We start from the raw sequence: 16,013 nt of genomic DNA on the forward strand, positions 1-16,013 counted from the left end.
AAGAACCTCCCTGCCTCTCGTCCTACGCCACCTTGTTTACACTTTAATAACAGTGAGCAGCTAAGCGTTACATAAGGCAGACCTGGGCAAAGTGTGGCCCTCGTAACGTCAAAGTATGATCATGTATAAAAGGTTCTAATGCATTTAAAAAGTGTATTTTGTATTTATTATTCATTTTAACGTCACACTTACTTTTTCCCTCCTTTTTGTGTGTAATTTTTTTGAGTATATATGAATTTCTCAAAATATCTTCTTTAAAGTTAGTTGAAGAAATGTTTTGAGAAAAACTCATATATACAACCATAAAAAATAAGCTTATTTAGCTTAATAAATGTAAGGTAAGGTAAGGTAGAACTTTATTGATCCCTCAGGAGGTCTCCTTCGGGAAATTGTGTTTTTCCAATAGCCACAGCAAATACAGCATTTTTTCATAAACAAAATCAATCAAAATGAAATAAGAACAAAGAGAAATAAAGAGAAAGAACAAGATGATACAATCTAAGTCTAAAGATATCGTATGTCTATGTATGTAAATGTCACAGCGTAATGACGAATGTACTTTTTTTTAGGGATTTTCTCGTCATTCTTTTAGCTCGACGGCCCCTGACAACATTGACAGAATTGAAAGTGGCCCTTGAAGAATTTTAATCGCCCACCCCTGACATAAGGCAATTCCAAAAACTTAATTAACATGTACAAAATATGGATTATGGTTAGGATTTTTTTTTTCTGAAGCCACCATAGTTGAGTCTGATTGTCCCTCGCACTTGGGTCCACCATGGTCGACAAGGTTGAAAGGATCAGACAAAGGATGGGAAGCTTGGGAAGAACTGTTTATTGTCATCCACACAACTTGGCGTTCATCACATCCCTCCGGAGGAAGCTACAGTATCCACATCACTCCGGCCTCAAATTGGCCTCTTTACTTCTGCTCCGGGGATGTTTGGCCGTCCGCGGGCTTCTTAAATGCTCCATTCATTTTTAGGATGGTCCCACTTATATCTGGGGTTCTGTGCAAGAGCGGCGACTCTTACCGCAAAAACCATCTCCTTGAAAACCACACACAGCAGCCCACCGTCTCCTCAAGCCTGTGGCGAAAAATGCCAACATGTTTACCGTATCGGGTTCGGAGAGCTCGGTCGGCACAGAGCGTCCGGATCGTGGCCAACGAGCCCCTCGTCCGTTCTGTGGAGTTTCTTTAGGTCATTTTTTTGATACGCAGCATTAGGCGGCGCCGCACGTGGCCACGCTTTTTTAATACCTGCTCAGTTCTAAGCGAGAGATTATGTGAAGGGCACCGGCTCATTGAGGATGCAGTGGCTGCCCCGTCCCTGGCCCGATGCTATCCTCCGGGCCGGTGGAACGGTCGTGATTGCTTTCGGGAAACGGCGACTAATGGGAGCTCCTGCCAAAATTCTCTTCTTCCCGTTGTCTTTATTCAGAAAGGAAACTGTCAATCCAGGAGAGGTTTAAAGAAGTCTCTTTAGTTTCTTTTGTTGCTACAGTGAAATTGCTCAAGAAAAACACGACTTCATCAACTTCCTCGGCGGAAACTTTCTGCTTAAAGCAACAACGTTTGTTTTTGAGTTTATTAGTAATTAAAGCAGGTAAAGTGGTGGATTTGTCTATTTAGACACTTCATTAAATCATGTTTGATTGGGATTTACATGTAAATAATGTTCATTTTTGTAGGTGAAAAACAGGTTAAAGCTAGGTTAGCATATGTTTTTCCTCTAACATTTTCCAAACACATTGCTTGAATTCCTTTTAAAACACAATCCATGGCAAAATATGTACCGTAGAAAAAAAAACGTTGGACAATCTTTTAAAACTGTTCTTTTCAAAAAGCCTTGAGAAAAAGTTGGTATTGATGCTCCTAAATGTTATGTATGGTGAGGGATCATTCTGAACCGAAAGTGTTTTATTTTTTTTAAATACATTTTCTATACAGTTTTATAACAAAAGAAGTACACAAATAACCTGAATCTGAAACATCAGGTTACAAAGACACAGGAAAACAACAACAACAAAAAGAAACAAAGTAGAAAAATCAACAATAAAATAGTAATAATTAGGAAAAATCAATTTTAAAAAAAAGAAAGCCAGACAAAATGTTCATAGAATGCACATGTAGTCCATCAGAGGGTCCATAGATCCTTGGTGTCTAGGGAACTAGGAGCGTTCAAAGTCCATTTTCTTTTAATTGCATTTTTTTAACCATTCCTGCAAAATTGCCCTCTTTGCTACAACCAGAGCAAAGACCAGACAAGACAAGAAGCAGAGAACTGCTTTAGGAAGTTTTTTTTGTGTTATTGGAACAACCCATAATGACCAAAGATCCATCTGGTACAAGTGAAAGTGTTCCATTTTTATCAAAATTGATCAAGATCACAACGTTTTAAGGAACACCTGCACAACCTTTAAGTGATGGTAATAATCTGCCTTTACTGGTTTAAAAGTGCAGCCTTCTGAGAATCTTTGTAACTCATATTAGTTCGGGGTTCGAGTATCTCAGGTGGAATCTGTATCGGGTTGTCGTGGTGAAGAAAAGAGCTGAGCCAAAAGACAACATTACAAGTTTTGTAGCGACAGAAACAAAGAGTTTTCTCTTCGGCATTTCTGGACTGTTTCTTAAAGATAGAAGCTCAGGCGGCATCGAGGGCCACTCGGTTGAGACGAAGGTATCGGGGGTGTCTCCTGGATTACGCCCGAGTTCACCTGGGAACAAGTCTTTATTTTCACAGGAGAGTAGGAGGATTCTGGGTAGAGGGAAGTCTGAGCCTCTTAACTTTTTCAGTTGCCCACTACCTGAGCTCTGATATTAGAAAGAATATCATTTGAACATGAATATCAAACTATTGTGTCATCTCTAGCTCTCTGCCCCGTGGACCCCGAGGACCACTTGTTTACGTCTCCTCCGTGTGAAGCCGAGCCTTCTCTGTCACGACATTAGCCTGTCGTTGCAGTTTTTATGGCGTCTATGCCGCCTCAGGTAGATTCACAAGGCGCTGGTCGGTGCTTCCTCGTGCCAGGGCGGCGGTGATTAAGCGAGAACAGAGAGTTCGCCGACAATAGAATGGCATCATAATTGCAGGAACACCATCAGCGGCCGCTCAGCTCCTGTCAGCCGGGGCTGGAAGGACTTAAATTAGAAGCGAGTCTGGCTGCCAAGCTGACAAGTTCTCTTTGACTTCGGGTTGTTGTCAGATGTTTTTTTTTGTGTGAGTGTGTGTGGCGGCGTTACAGGCTACACCGAGTCCCAGAGTGGAAAGTTTCTGGCCTCAGACTGACACATTTTAGGACGTCTGTCCAATCCACACCTCTCACAGTCATTTCCCCGAGCGTTGATGTGTCTCCTATAAACACGGTAACATCTGAATCATGGATACTTGTTTTGCTGTTAGGAAAAGTCAGATCATGATTCAAAATAAGGATTTTAAAGGCACCGTTTCATCAATGGATCCTCAGAAAGTCCAGATCCACTTGACATGAGTCCTGGTCGTAGCTTGCAGGAGACCATGATCCCTCATCTTTCTCTTGTTCACGGTTGTGTTCGTCGAGTCCCAACAATCTTAAGATTAATACACGTGTGTTTTCAGTTTTGTCTTTAAGTTTATGTAAGTTTCTAAAAGTAGATTGAAAGTAGAAAAAAAAAAAAAAGAAAAGTAGATTTAATAAGATGGCTAGTCAGGAAAGTGTTTAACAAATAACATTATTGTCGATTTTATGTCCAACAGATATTGAAAAATTGAGTTCTTGGATTCATTTTTAAAAACAAAGAAAATATTTAATATATACTGTATATATAATATATTTTTTAATGACCCTACTAAGTCAGTTGACTATTGTAAAACAAAAAAATAAAAAAAAGTAATAATTCTGTTCTTATTTTTAGCATAAAAGTAGCGAAAAATAACATGAAAAACAATAACGCTATCTTGACAGGTATTCTTAAAAATTTCATAAATAATTGCTATGTAAAAAATATTTTTTAAACTAATTATGTTCTTAGTTTTAACAAAAAATTAGGGAAAATAACATGAAAAATCACGCTTGCATGACAGGTATTCCTAAAAATGGCATAAATAATTGCTATTGTAAAAATATATACTTTTTAAATTAATTCGGTTCTTAGTTTTAACAAAAAATTAGAGAAAATAACATGAAAAATGTATGCTAGTAAGACACTTTCAATTCTTAAGATCTTTATAAATAATTGCTAATTAAAAAATATCAACCAAAAAAAGGGAAAAGTTGACTCAGAAAAGATTAAATAAGATAAGATAAAGATAAATAATTGGAATATAAGAAATAAGACGTACAAAGGTTGACCATAAACTAAACGATTTTATATTAAATCAATAAAAAAAACGCCACAAACATCATGATCGAAGGGGAAACGAATGATGTCCATAAAGACATGTTGACTAATAAGTAACTAACGGAGAGAAAAAAGTTGGAAGCAAAAGTGTTAAAATTGCTGTGTGTTGGTCATGAAAATTCCTGTGGTCCAGTTACGCCCGACAGCGAGAGAAGAACCTTCTTCAGATGCCTGAAGTCGTTTTGGATTCACGGCTCGCTGCAAACACTCGCTGACCTGCGTGAGTGTCCATAAGTTTCTGAAAGAGGTGTCGACGGCGAGAGAAGTGACAGCAGCAGAGAAGAGAGAGCTTCAGTGCTGACTCAGCGAAGGGTGAAATGAGTGTCTGACGGCGACGTATGAGCTCTTTACGCTCGCAGATACTTGAGGTATAAATCCAGGGATGTACGCGGGAGTCATGGAAACGGACGGACTCCATCTTTGATTCTGTGAGTCTGTAGGAACCATGACGACCATCGTGACGACTCCAGATTAGAGAGTTTGTTCTGGTTAAATCTCTTAAACTGAATCCTGGACAAAACTTTATTTACTTGTTTGTTTAATAAAACACTGTTGTATATCACAGTTTCCTGTAAAATGAACTCATGTCAAACTTGTAGCCCAACAATTTAACTGATGTGGCCCCCAATAGTTTATTTAATAAGACTTTTAAAAGCAGATGAACACCTTAATAACATTTTTTAAGTTGTTCAACAAACTTCCAAAAGATTGATGCACAAATAAAATATACATTTGATACTAACTCGTTTAAAAAATATTATTTTTTTGTTTTTGTTTTGAGGTTCTAGAGTATACAGTCATTAACACAGAAGATGTGTTACTTTATAAAACTTTATAAGTAGGTTTTTATGAATCAGAGAGATTTTAGAATGTACATTTTTTTTAATACTTCTCAGAGAAGAAATCTTAAAAACTGTGTTAAAAACGTCAATATTGGCAACAACTTTTCAATTAATTTAGAAAAATTACATTTAAAAATTAAAAATTACAATTACATTTCTAGTTTTAAATATCAGACTAGTTAAATTAATGAATATGAGGATTACCATTTAATATTAAGAAAAATGTCGTTTCAAAAAATATTATTATCATTATTATTATTAATACTTAATGTTATATTTAACGGAGGATATTTCTCCATTTTCAGGTTGGAAAAAATTCTAGGGGCTCTTTTTTTATATCCTTTTATTGAAAATGGTTTTGAGAATCGAATATTTTCGGTATAAAGTTAAAAATGTTTTATAACCTTAACAACAGTAGATTAATATAACGAAGACCAGCCAATATTCAGGATTATGAACTTATTAATCATGGAATAATATATTTCAGCTTGACCCTGAGATAACACAAGGGATACCATAAACACGTTTGTTTTCGGGTCACCTTGACCCTGAGAAAACACGAGGGGTACCACAAACACTGAGTATTTCAACTGTAACCTTAATTTGAGTTCCTTTTTAGCCCCTTTTTTTCCTTTTACAAGCAAAAACTTTTCCGAAAAACAATTAATCACGTTGTAGTAGATTTTTATATTTACAGTTCACAACTTTTGTTTAGGGACAATAGAAACCTCAAAGGAATGTCTACCTAAAAAAAGAAGAGTAACTAAACCGAAATAATTACCTGTAATTAAATATAATTAAACTTTGATCTAGTTTAAGTGTTCACCTCATTCCTTTGTGAGAAAGTGAAACCGGTCAAACGGCCCGATCGAGGGCGACGATAAACACCTGCTCGTACCATCGCTGACAAATACCTGGTGAGACGATCAAAGCTGGAATCCGGTCACGGCCGAGGCTGCAGGCGAAGCTGTCGCTCTCGTCACTTTAAAAATATGACGAGTGTGTCGTCGTCCTCGGACCCACATGAGCCCCCATTGTCTTCACTGTATCTGGGACAGAAAGTGCAACAAAACTCGAGTAACTCACAGTTTGAACTGGAGCATGATGGGTTATAATCTAACGTTCTTAATAACATGCGACAGATTCGGCCGCATGTGTTCCGGTCTTCTCACATCCTCCAGCCTTTTGAGATCTAATATCCTCCTAATCTCCAGGATTTGAACCTTCTCTTCCTCTGGGTTTTTCTTCCAGAGTGTTACACGGCCAACGGCGAGGACTACAGGGGCTTCCAGAACCAGACGGGTCTGCACGGAGGGAAGCCCTGCCTGTACTGGAACGAGACCTTCCAGCACCCCTACAACACGCTCAAGTACCCCAACGGGGAGGGCGGGCTGGGCAGCCACAACTTCTGCAGGTGAGTGGGTCGCCGTGACGACGGTGGATGGACGGACGTTGGGTCGTGGATACCACGAGCCGGGCGTGATGGTCGTATGAAGCCTGATGAAGCAGTGTCATTGTGTTCAGAGTCCACTAGATGGCGGTATCTGCGCGGATTTCCTTTGTTTTAATGAACTGTTATAATGAAATCATAATTTTTAAAGTGATGGCGCCACCTACTGACCTCTACACAACGTGACACTGTTTCACAAAGCTTCACCAGCACATCTATACTATATATAGTTAACCGAACACAACCGTTCACACACACACTCATACCTACGGACAATTTCCCAATCAACCTCTGTATGTTTTTGGACTGTGGGAGGAAACCGGAGTGCCTGGATCAGAAATGGGTACGTGGAGGATTGTTGACTGTGTTTGATCAGAGGAAAGATAGATGGATGGATGGATGGATGGAAAGGTAGATGGATGGATAGAAAGGTAGATGGATAGATGGATGGATAGAAAGGTAGATATATGGATAGATGGATGGATAGAAAGGTAGATGGATGGATAGATGGATGGATAAAAAAGTAGATAGATGGATAGATGGATGGATAGAAAGTTAGATGGGTGGATTGAAAGGTAGATAGATGGATGGATAGAAAGGTAGATAGATGGATAAATGGATGGATAGAAAGGTAGATGGATAAATGGATGGATAGAAAGGTAGATGAATGGATGGATGGAAAGGTAGATGGATGGATGGATAGAAAGGTGGATGGATGGATAGAAAGGTAGATGGATGGATGGATGGATAGAAAGGTAGATGGATGGATGGATAGAAAGGTGGATGGATGGATGGATGGATGGATGGATGGATGGATGGATGGATGGATGGATGGATGGATGGATGGAAAGGTAGATGGATGGATGGATGGATAGAAAGGTAGATGGATGGATGGATAGAAAGGTAGATGGATGGATGGATGGATAGAAAAGTAGATGGATGGATGGATGGATAGAAAAGTAGATAGATGGATGGATGGATAGAAAGGTAGATGGATGGATGGATGGATGGATAGAAAAGTAGATGGATGGATGGATGGATAGAAAAGTAGATGGATGGATGGATGGATAGAAAGGTAGATGGATGGATGGATGGATAGAAAAGTAGATGGATGGATGGATGGATGGATAGAAAGGTAGATGGATGGATGGATGGATAGAAAAGTAGATGGATGGATGGATGGATAGAAAGGTAGATGGATGGATGGATGGATAGAAAGGTGGATGGATGGATGGATGGATGGATGGATAGAAAAGTAGATGGATGGATGGATGGATAGAAAAGTAGATAGATGGATGGATGGATAGAAAGGTAGATGGATGGATGGATGGATGGATAGAAAAGTAGATGGATGGATGGATGGATAGAAAGGTAGATGGATGGATGGATGGATAGAAAGGTAGATGGATGGATGGATGGATAGAAAAGTAGATGGATGGATGGATGGATAGAAAGGTAGATGGATGGATGGATGGATAGAAAGGTAGATGGATGGATAGATGGATAAAAGTTGTCGCAGAAACGTTGGTGTATATCCAGGATGTTTCACTTTAAAGTGTCAGAGGTCGACTTGTTCTCAAAGATTTCATCGAGAAAATGTGTTTTTATGCCTTTTATTGATAAGTTCAGATGATTTTTTACTCGACTCTAATGTTCATCCGACTCGTCTTCCTCCGCCCGAGAGGTCGACCCTTTTGTTCTCCGAGCTGCACTCGTGAAAATAAATACATCATGAGAGCATTGGAACCCGTCACAGAAAAATATCTCCAGCATCACTTCATCCTTGTTTTCCTTCGCTGTGACTGACTGGAGAGGGCGAGGGAGCGAAGTCCTAACAGCGTCCACATTTCACTTTTACTGCCGCTCGTAAACCATGCTGTTGAAAACCAGGGGGGGGGGAAGAGGGAAGAGGGGAAATGTCACATCATTCCCCCGTGGAAAGAAAGAAAATATCACAAAGCTCCAGGAACGGGACAAGAGCTCTGGTGTCTTCATCATGTTGCATGTTTGTCTCCACGAGCTTCATCCAAACTTGAGTCAAAGCTCTTAATTCTGTCGCCGTGTTCTGACATTTCCCAGCTTCGTTTTCTTTTTTCTCCTCTGGAGTCTCGCTCGCCGGCTGACATTCTCCGAGCGCCTCCTCACGTCCACGCTGAAGGGCCACTAATGCGGCGCTTGACGCCACTTCAGCAGCTCTGCTGTGGTGCAGGTGTGTGAGCCCACCAGGGTCCGCGGAGGAGGGTAATGGAGTCGGCAGACTTGAGGAAAAAAAAGTGTCGCAGGGACGACTGCAAATGAATCGACTTGACGGAAAGACCGGAGCGACGCTGCCAAGTGCAGCCGTCAGTCAATATGCATGATGTGTCGGGAGGATTTATCGCCGACGTTTCCTCTTTTTTTTTTTTTTTTATTCCGCTGAAAACTCTTAAACACCGAAATCTGTCCTTAACTTTTTTTCTCCGTCCACTTCCTCACTCATATCTGCTTGATGGAGTGATACATTTTTCCTTTTATCTCTGCCAACTTCACACATCAGTGTGAGAGGCCCAGCTGAGATCAAAAGAAGGACTTTAATCTTAATAGTTTTAGTTATAAATTACGTGGCTTTCGGATTTTTTATTTTAAATAATTTGGCGATGTTTTTATCTTATATAATAACCAGCTAGTAATTAATATACAGTAAAGTTTGGACTCGACTTCTGGGCTCATTCAAATTGAAGCCAACTATTAATTTCTTTAAATAATGGTCAATCATTTCCCTTTAGCTCAGCTCTTTAGTTCTTTCCATGAAACAAATTATAATTTTGTCCAATAGGTTGGTATAAACCACATTTTTAAGGCCCAACATTTCCACTAAGTACCCCTGAAAAGAACCACTTGTGTTGTAAAAACTATGACAGGTGATTTTATTTTGAAGGCCAGAAAAAAATCTAAAATTCTACATATTAATCACCAAAAAATAGGTTGCTACTTTGAAGTTTTTATTATTTCACATTTTATTTATTATGTTTGTTTGTTAAGTAAATAATTCTGAAAATCTATTATATAAAGTATAAAGAAAAAGACAAACATTTGGCCTGTACTGTAGTTTTTTTATGTTCTTTTTGAAAAAGTTTGAAAGTTTCCCTTCATATAAAGGCTAGTTTTCTTCCTGGCTTGCTGATTGGTCGACTCCAATCATGTTAATATTGCAACCAGTGTTTAAGATAAGAAATTAATAGAGATAATTTGATTTAAAAAGATATACTTAAACTCCCAATAAGAGCAAAATTAATGACAGCAAAGGAATTATTTTGGGAAAGACAAAGTGAAATTGAGACGATATCACAATCATACCATCAGTTAAGGACAGTTTGATAAATATAACATTAAGTCAAGTCCTCGACCCCGACGGCTAAAAGATTTTGGCCCCTTGTCTGCTAGAGTTCGCCACACCTGCCGTGTATAACGTGGCCCCCCAAGGAAACTGAATCGATCTAAACCACTGGCCAAACAAAATAGTCTCTGGCAAGAATGGAAATGACACTAAGTAGTTGCAGAAATGCAAGTGAAACAACAAAAAGAAAAGAATCTGGTTCTGGTTGCCTGATGTTTATATTCCGCGGAGACGACGGATCGTTTCAACATTTATTACGACAGAACCATGGCTGGTGTTTAGGAGAGAAAATAAACCGTCGAGAGCTGTGAAACGTGACACTGGCTGGATGTTGTTTTTGTCCCAAATCCGCCGTAATTCCTCTCCAAACGTGTCGGGAATCAAATAACTTGAGCAAACCTGTCAAGAGCAACAGGCGGCGAAGGAACACGGAGATGAATTGGGTCGACGTGCGACGATAGAAGGCGACAAATGAGGCGAGTTTACTGTCAGGTGTGTCAGGAAACTTGTTCTGCTTCTGGGCGGAAACACTAACCAGGATGATACGTTTTTATTATCCCTTGTTTTATCTCTCAGTCAAGGTGACCTGAAGGGCTGAAAACAAATGTTTGTGATATCCATTGTGTTATCTCAGGGTCAAGGTGACCAAAAGACCCAAAAATAAATGCATTTGTGGTATCCCTTGTGTTGTCGACTCCCTGGCTTCCCGAAATACATATGCAGTGGTGGAAGTTGTTCACCTTGACCCAGACACAACACAAGGGATACCATAAACACGTTTGTTTTCGGGTCACCTTGACCCTGAGATAACACAAGGGATACCATAAACACGTTTGTTTTCGGGTCACCTTGACCCTGAGAAAACACGAGGGATACCACAAACACGTTTGTTTTCGAGTCACCTTGACCCTGAGTTAACACAAGGGGTACCACAAACATGTTTGTTTTTGGGTCACGTTGACCCTGAGAAAACACGAGGGATACCACAAACACGTTTGTTTTCGGGTGACCTTGACACTGAGATAACACAAGGGATTACTACAAACACATTTGTTTTCGTGTCATCTTCACCCTGAGATAACACAATGGAATATATACACAATACAAATATATACCAGGGTACTATACACAAACCACTACATTTGTCTATTCTATATGTACTTATATTATTACTATACTACTTCAATAATTTGATTGGACTATTGAAGGAGAATTTAGCGACCATTTCCTGTAGTATTACTGCGTTAAAGATGGCGCCACAATATGATTACGGGAAAAAAAAAGTGTGTTCTTTCTGTCATTTATATTCAACATCAAAACGTGTGATAAACATTTTTAGGAAATCATTTTTACAGCTTACATTACAATGTAGCATACGTTAGCATGTAGCTGTGACATTTATCAATGTTGCAATACTAGGGATTTTTAACATGCATTTTATTGTTGTAACAGAATTAGTCAATATTTATTTTTCTGTCTTCGTGTGAAATATTGTGTGTGAAGTCAAAGCTGAGAAGCCTTTTGGATCAACACACACATGTCACTTCTGTTTATCAGCAGAAATATTTCGCCACATTTCTCTTTTATTCGCCCAACTCTAGTCTTCAAGGATGCAGTTATCATCGATCGGCATTCTGTGATCGTACAACCCAGGAGCCAAATCAGCATCTTTAATAGAAACAGATGCGAAAGGAGAAGACATTTTCCTCTTCACCGTCCACTCTTACTCTCTCTCTCAGTGTTGATCCGGTGTTGAAATGCACAAACAGATTGCTCACATGAAAAAAGCCACCCGGACGATATTTCAATCTCGGAAGAGTTGAAGAGTCCGACCACGTTCTGTGTCAGCCCAGATGGAATGCGTCTTTGGAATGCAACTTTTGCTAAAACGTGTCGGCGAGGAGGAGGAAGACGGGAAAGTGAAGCGATTGTTGGAGGAAAGTGCGAGTGACGTCAGTCGCTAATGAAACCGTGGCCCAGATATCAGAAGATTCTTGAGCGCTGACTTCCTGCTGGACTTCACACAGTTGCTGAGCAGATCTCCATGACTTGATAGCACATCAGTGCAAGCAACAGATCTCATCACCTCCAAGTCAAACTGGCAGAAAATGTACGTTTAATGTACGTCTCGACAAATATAATTTTTTCCTCGCAACTTTCTGAAGATTTGTTCTGGACGACTGTAAGGAGGCATAGCTAGGAACACCTTGGTGTTTTCCCTAAAGACCTGGAGACCTTGTAACCTTGACTGCTAGCTCTAAGGTCGAATACTTTGGGGGGCGTCCACTGGAGAAGAAGGGAGTCCAAGGTCTTAAGACTTGGGAGATGTGAAGGATAATAATCCTCATAGAGTTAAAGAGTAAATTCCCCTTAAAATTCCAACTTCATTTTCTACTCACCCTCATGTCGACTAAAGGTTGTGATTATTTTTAGAGTAATCTGTTCCTTTTTAGGGTTATAGACAAAATGTTTGTTCATTTTAATGTAGCGACTGGAGCTTGGGTTCGTCTTCGTCCAAAAATACACCCTTAAAAACATCCAAATACCTCCATGGTGTTTGTCTGTAACGTCCCTCTTATACTAAAGCCTCAACAAGAGTAATTGTTCTGAAAAAAATAGTCTATATTTAAGCATGTTTTTAGCAGAAGCTGCTAAGCTAACTGCCTAAATCTTGCGCACTTGCAATATGTTTCAATGAGGAAAGATGTAAGGCAGGAACTGAGAGACTCATAACTTTTGATTAAACAATTTCAAATATACAGACTTTTTACATTTTGTTCAGAACAATTTTTCTCGTTGAGGCTTCAATACAAGATGGACGTTACAGACGTGCAGTACGGAGGTATTTGGATGTTTTTAAGTTTGTCTTTTAGGACGAAGACAACTGAGCTCCAGTCGCTACATTAAAATGAATAAACATTTTTGTCTATAACTCTAAAAAAACACAGATTACTCTGAAAATAATCCCAACTCTTGTCGACACTTAAAATCACTTCAGTAACAACAAGGCCAGGGTTGGACCAGGGTCGGTGGCCATTTTGGAACCGGTGTGCAGTGTGTTACATGGTGTCATAGGTGGGATTGTAATGTGCGTTACAGGTTTTTGGAGTCAAAGCAATCTCCTCATCAAAGAGTTTTACTCTGGATGACACTTTTCTGTTGGAAATTAGCCAGAGAGTGATTAATAAAGCGCTGAAAACCAGTCTGAGGGAAAAAAAAAAGCTGAATACGTTCATTCATTCGGCAGCAGTTTGCATGAGAAATCATCGAGTCAATTAAAGAGTCTGCCGTCGCACCGCAAACTGCTGATCTCCGTTTGACCTCAAATACTGATGCACACTTGATTTCCTCTGCCGGAGTTCCCTGGACATCCCATAAACACACTCGCTCTGAAGATACGCACTAATTCTTGTTTTTGTTTATCGTCCACACGTCCTGATGAGAGGCTCGTGGAGCTTCTGATGGGATGTATGTGGAAAAGTACGTCTTTCTGAACGGCGGCCAAGAGCAGGAGCAGCTGCGTCTGTCTGCGTTCAGACCTACAGTGCAGATCCAACGAGCCTGCCAGGCAAAACCCAGCGTCTCTATAATTGGACCTGATGTATAGTGTGTGTGTGTGTGTGTGTGCACGTGTGTGTCTGTGCATGTACTTTGAGAGTCAATCAACGTAATTGTGCCAGTTAAGTATCCGAGCTTTTTCCCTGTGATCCACCTCTGGGCAAACCACTGTGTCTGACGTGCACAGATGCAACCTCCAAAAGAAAAAAAAAATCCCCTATAGACGCACACAACTGTACACACACACACACACACACACATGCACACACACACACACATCAGCAATTATATGAACACACTTTATCTGAAACTTTCAATCTGCTGCCGGTTAAACGGCTCCGTATTATATCAAGGTTTTATCTGCTGTGTGGCATCTCCACTCGGCAGAGTCTGTTCACACACACACACACAAATGCACACACACACACATGCACACACTCATACTCACTCACTCACACACACACTCACGCACTCGCACACACACACAAAGACCCCCAGGGCAGGAAAGATAATGTTACTCTCGCCCATTCAGCCGAAGTTGGTGGATGACGTTCCCATGCTCTTGCTTTCAAAGTCTTTAAGTGCAGGTGTGTGGAATATTTGGAGGGGAAATAAAAACCCAAAATGGAACTCAATCATCAGGGCGTTTGGAACGCAACATTTGCCAGGTAATCGTCCGGACCGCTGCAAGGTGTGGTCCTGTTTAATGGCAGAACAAGAGCAACATCTGAACATCAACCTAGTGTCCTTCAACTTCTGTTATTTACTCGCAAACCTCTTTCTTTTCTTCTTTTTTTTGTTAATTTATCACTTCAGTTCTCTGCCATTTTCCTACCCTTTCAACCGATAATGTGTCTCGTCGTCTGTCATGAGAACGAGAGAAGTCTTCTGCTCCGTCGCCGCACAGGAATATGTCTTCATTAGCTGCCAGGTTTCTTCAAGGTTATCAGACTAAAAAACTTCTTGCTGTAACGATGTTTCCATCATTGGAAACATATCAAGATTAAATGTGATGTTACTATAAAAGTCACATCATGTTTCTAGAGGAAGTATAGCATTAGTGTAGCATTATATAGAATTAGAAGAGTAGAAAGGATGGATAAGAGGCTCGTCCTTTAGGGCACATTTCTATCGACAAAAAAATCCAGACTAAGGGGGCGCCCGGTGTAGTGTAGTCCAACTGGGTTGCCTCCTAGTCCATACCCATTTTGGCAACTTTCACCTGGAGTACTCACCAGAAGGTTCTTGTTACAAACTGCAATCTTGTGATTTTCCAACACAACAGGTAGAAGTCGCGGCTGCTTCAACAAGACAAGTCCATGTCTTGAAGTACGCCGGACGTCATCGACCCCTGGACTTTTTTTTATCTTCTTATGTACCTTGTTTTCACGTTTTCTAGTTGGCCCTGTTATGCCTTGGCATGAAATGAGTGTTTCTTCCACCTCAAAAATAGTAAGTAAGTAATTTTTATTTGTATAGCGCTTTTCCAGACCAGGGTCACAAGCCCTTTTAACAATTAAAACAATATTCAATAAAGTATATACTTTAAAGGGCAAGATAAAACTGATAACACAATGTTATTTATCTGTTAAAATGTTCAATTTTTGAACTCTACGACCTTTGCTCAAAGGCCCGAACCCCCCGGGCAGCTGTCTAAACAGTCACCCCTCGTTCTTGTTTTTGGGTGGGTGGTCCACACATGACGCAAGCCTTCGAAAACCTTGATTGTTTTAATTCGTCCTCTGTGGGGATTACTGAAAAAAAAAAACTGCCGTCAATTATATAATTGCGGTTAAATTGAGCCCCGGTGGGTATGAATTCCGAGATAGCGCTAACAGATGTGACGTGGGAAGCGAATTGAAAAGGAGGACGGGTTGAATAATCCAGTGTTTTCATCGCAGACTGACCTGGAAACAGGTGTCTGGGTGGAGCGAAGAGCCGCGATCTGAACTGAATCCGTGCGTTGGAATGTCGGGGTTCCTTGAACAATGGGAATGTACCTGCTGATGATGGCAGATATTCCGAGCCAAAGGTTTCTAGGCACTTTAAAGTTCAAGCAAGAGAAGTCTTTTCAGAAACATCTTTGTCAGCACCTCCATCTGAGAGCGCAGAGAAAAGGAAGGAAGCGCATGATACTGTTTTCGAACGGCAGAAGAATGGGAATGGAAACGCCCTTCACAACTTTGCTCACAAAAGGTGAAATGGGATAGTCGAGCGCCGCGGGGCTTTTTCTGAAGATGCGACAATGGGGCGTGTCGGATGAGATGGCACTCGCGGGCCGGGCTGGTTATAAATAGCTTTTGAGGTTCTTTGACAATAGACGCTTGTTTTAAAAAACACTTTTGAGTTTTCGAAAACTTTCATGAAAGCGGTTTCATTATTTCTCCAGAGATGTTGAGCCTGCAC

General features: G+C 40.3%; 1 protein-coding gene across 2 annotated transcripts in view; it reads left to right on the forward strand.

Moving 5' to 3' along the window:
* The window catches only part of kremen1 (kringle containing transmembrane protein 1), a 74,428-nt gene that overhangs the window by 25,578 nt on the left and 32,837 nt on the right, over positions 1-16,013 (forward strand). For both annotated transcript variants that reach the window (XM_087789546.1, XM_087789556.1), the window contains exon 2: positions 6,475-6,637. In XM_087789546.1, coding sequence (XP_087645672.1) covers positions 6,475-6,637 — 163 coding nt within the window. The remainder of the gene's footprint in view (positions 1-6,474; positions 6,638-16,013) is intronic.

Source organism: Callionymus lyra, chromosome 1 (assembly GCF_982586985.1).
Source record: "Callionymus lyra chromosome 1, fCalLyr1.hap1.1, whole genome shotgun sequence".
In the NCBI taxonomy this organism is placed as follows: Eukaryota; Metazoa; Chordata; class Actinopteri; order Syngnathiformes; family Callionymidae; genus Callionymus; species Callionymus lyra.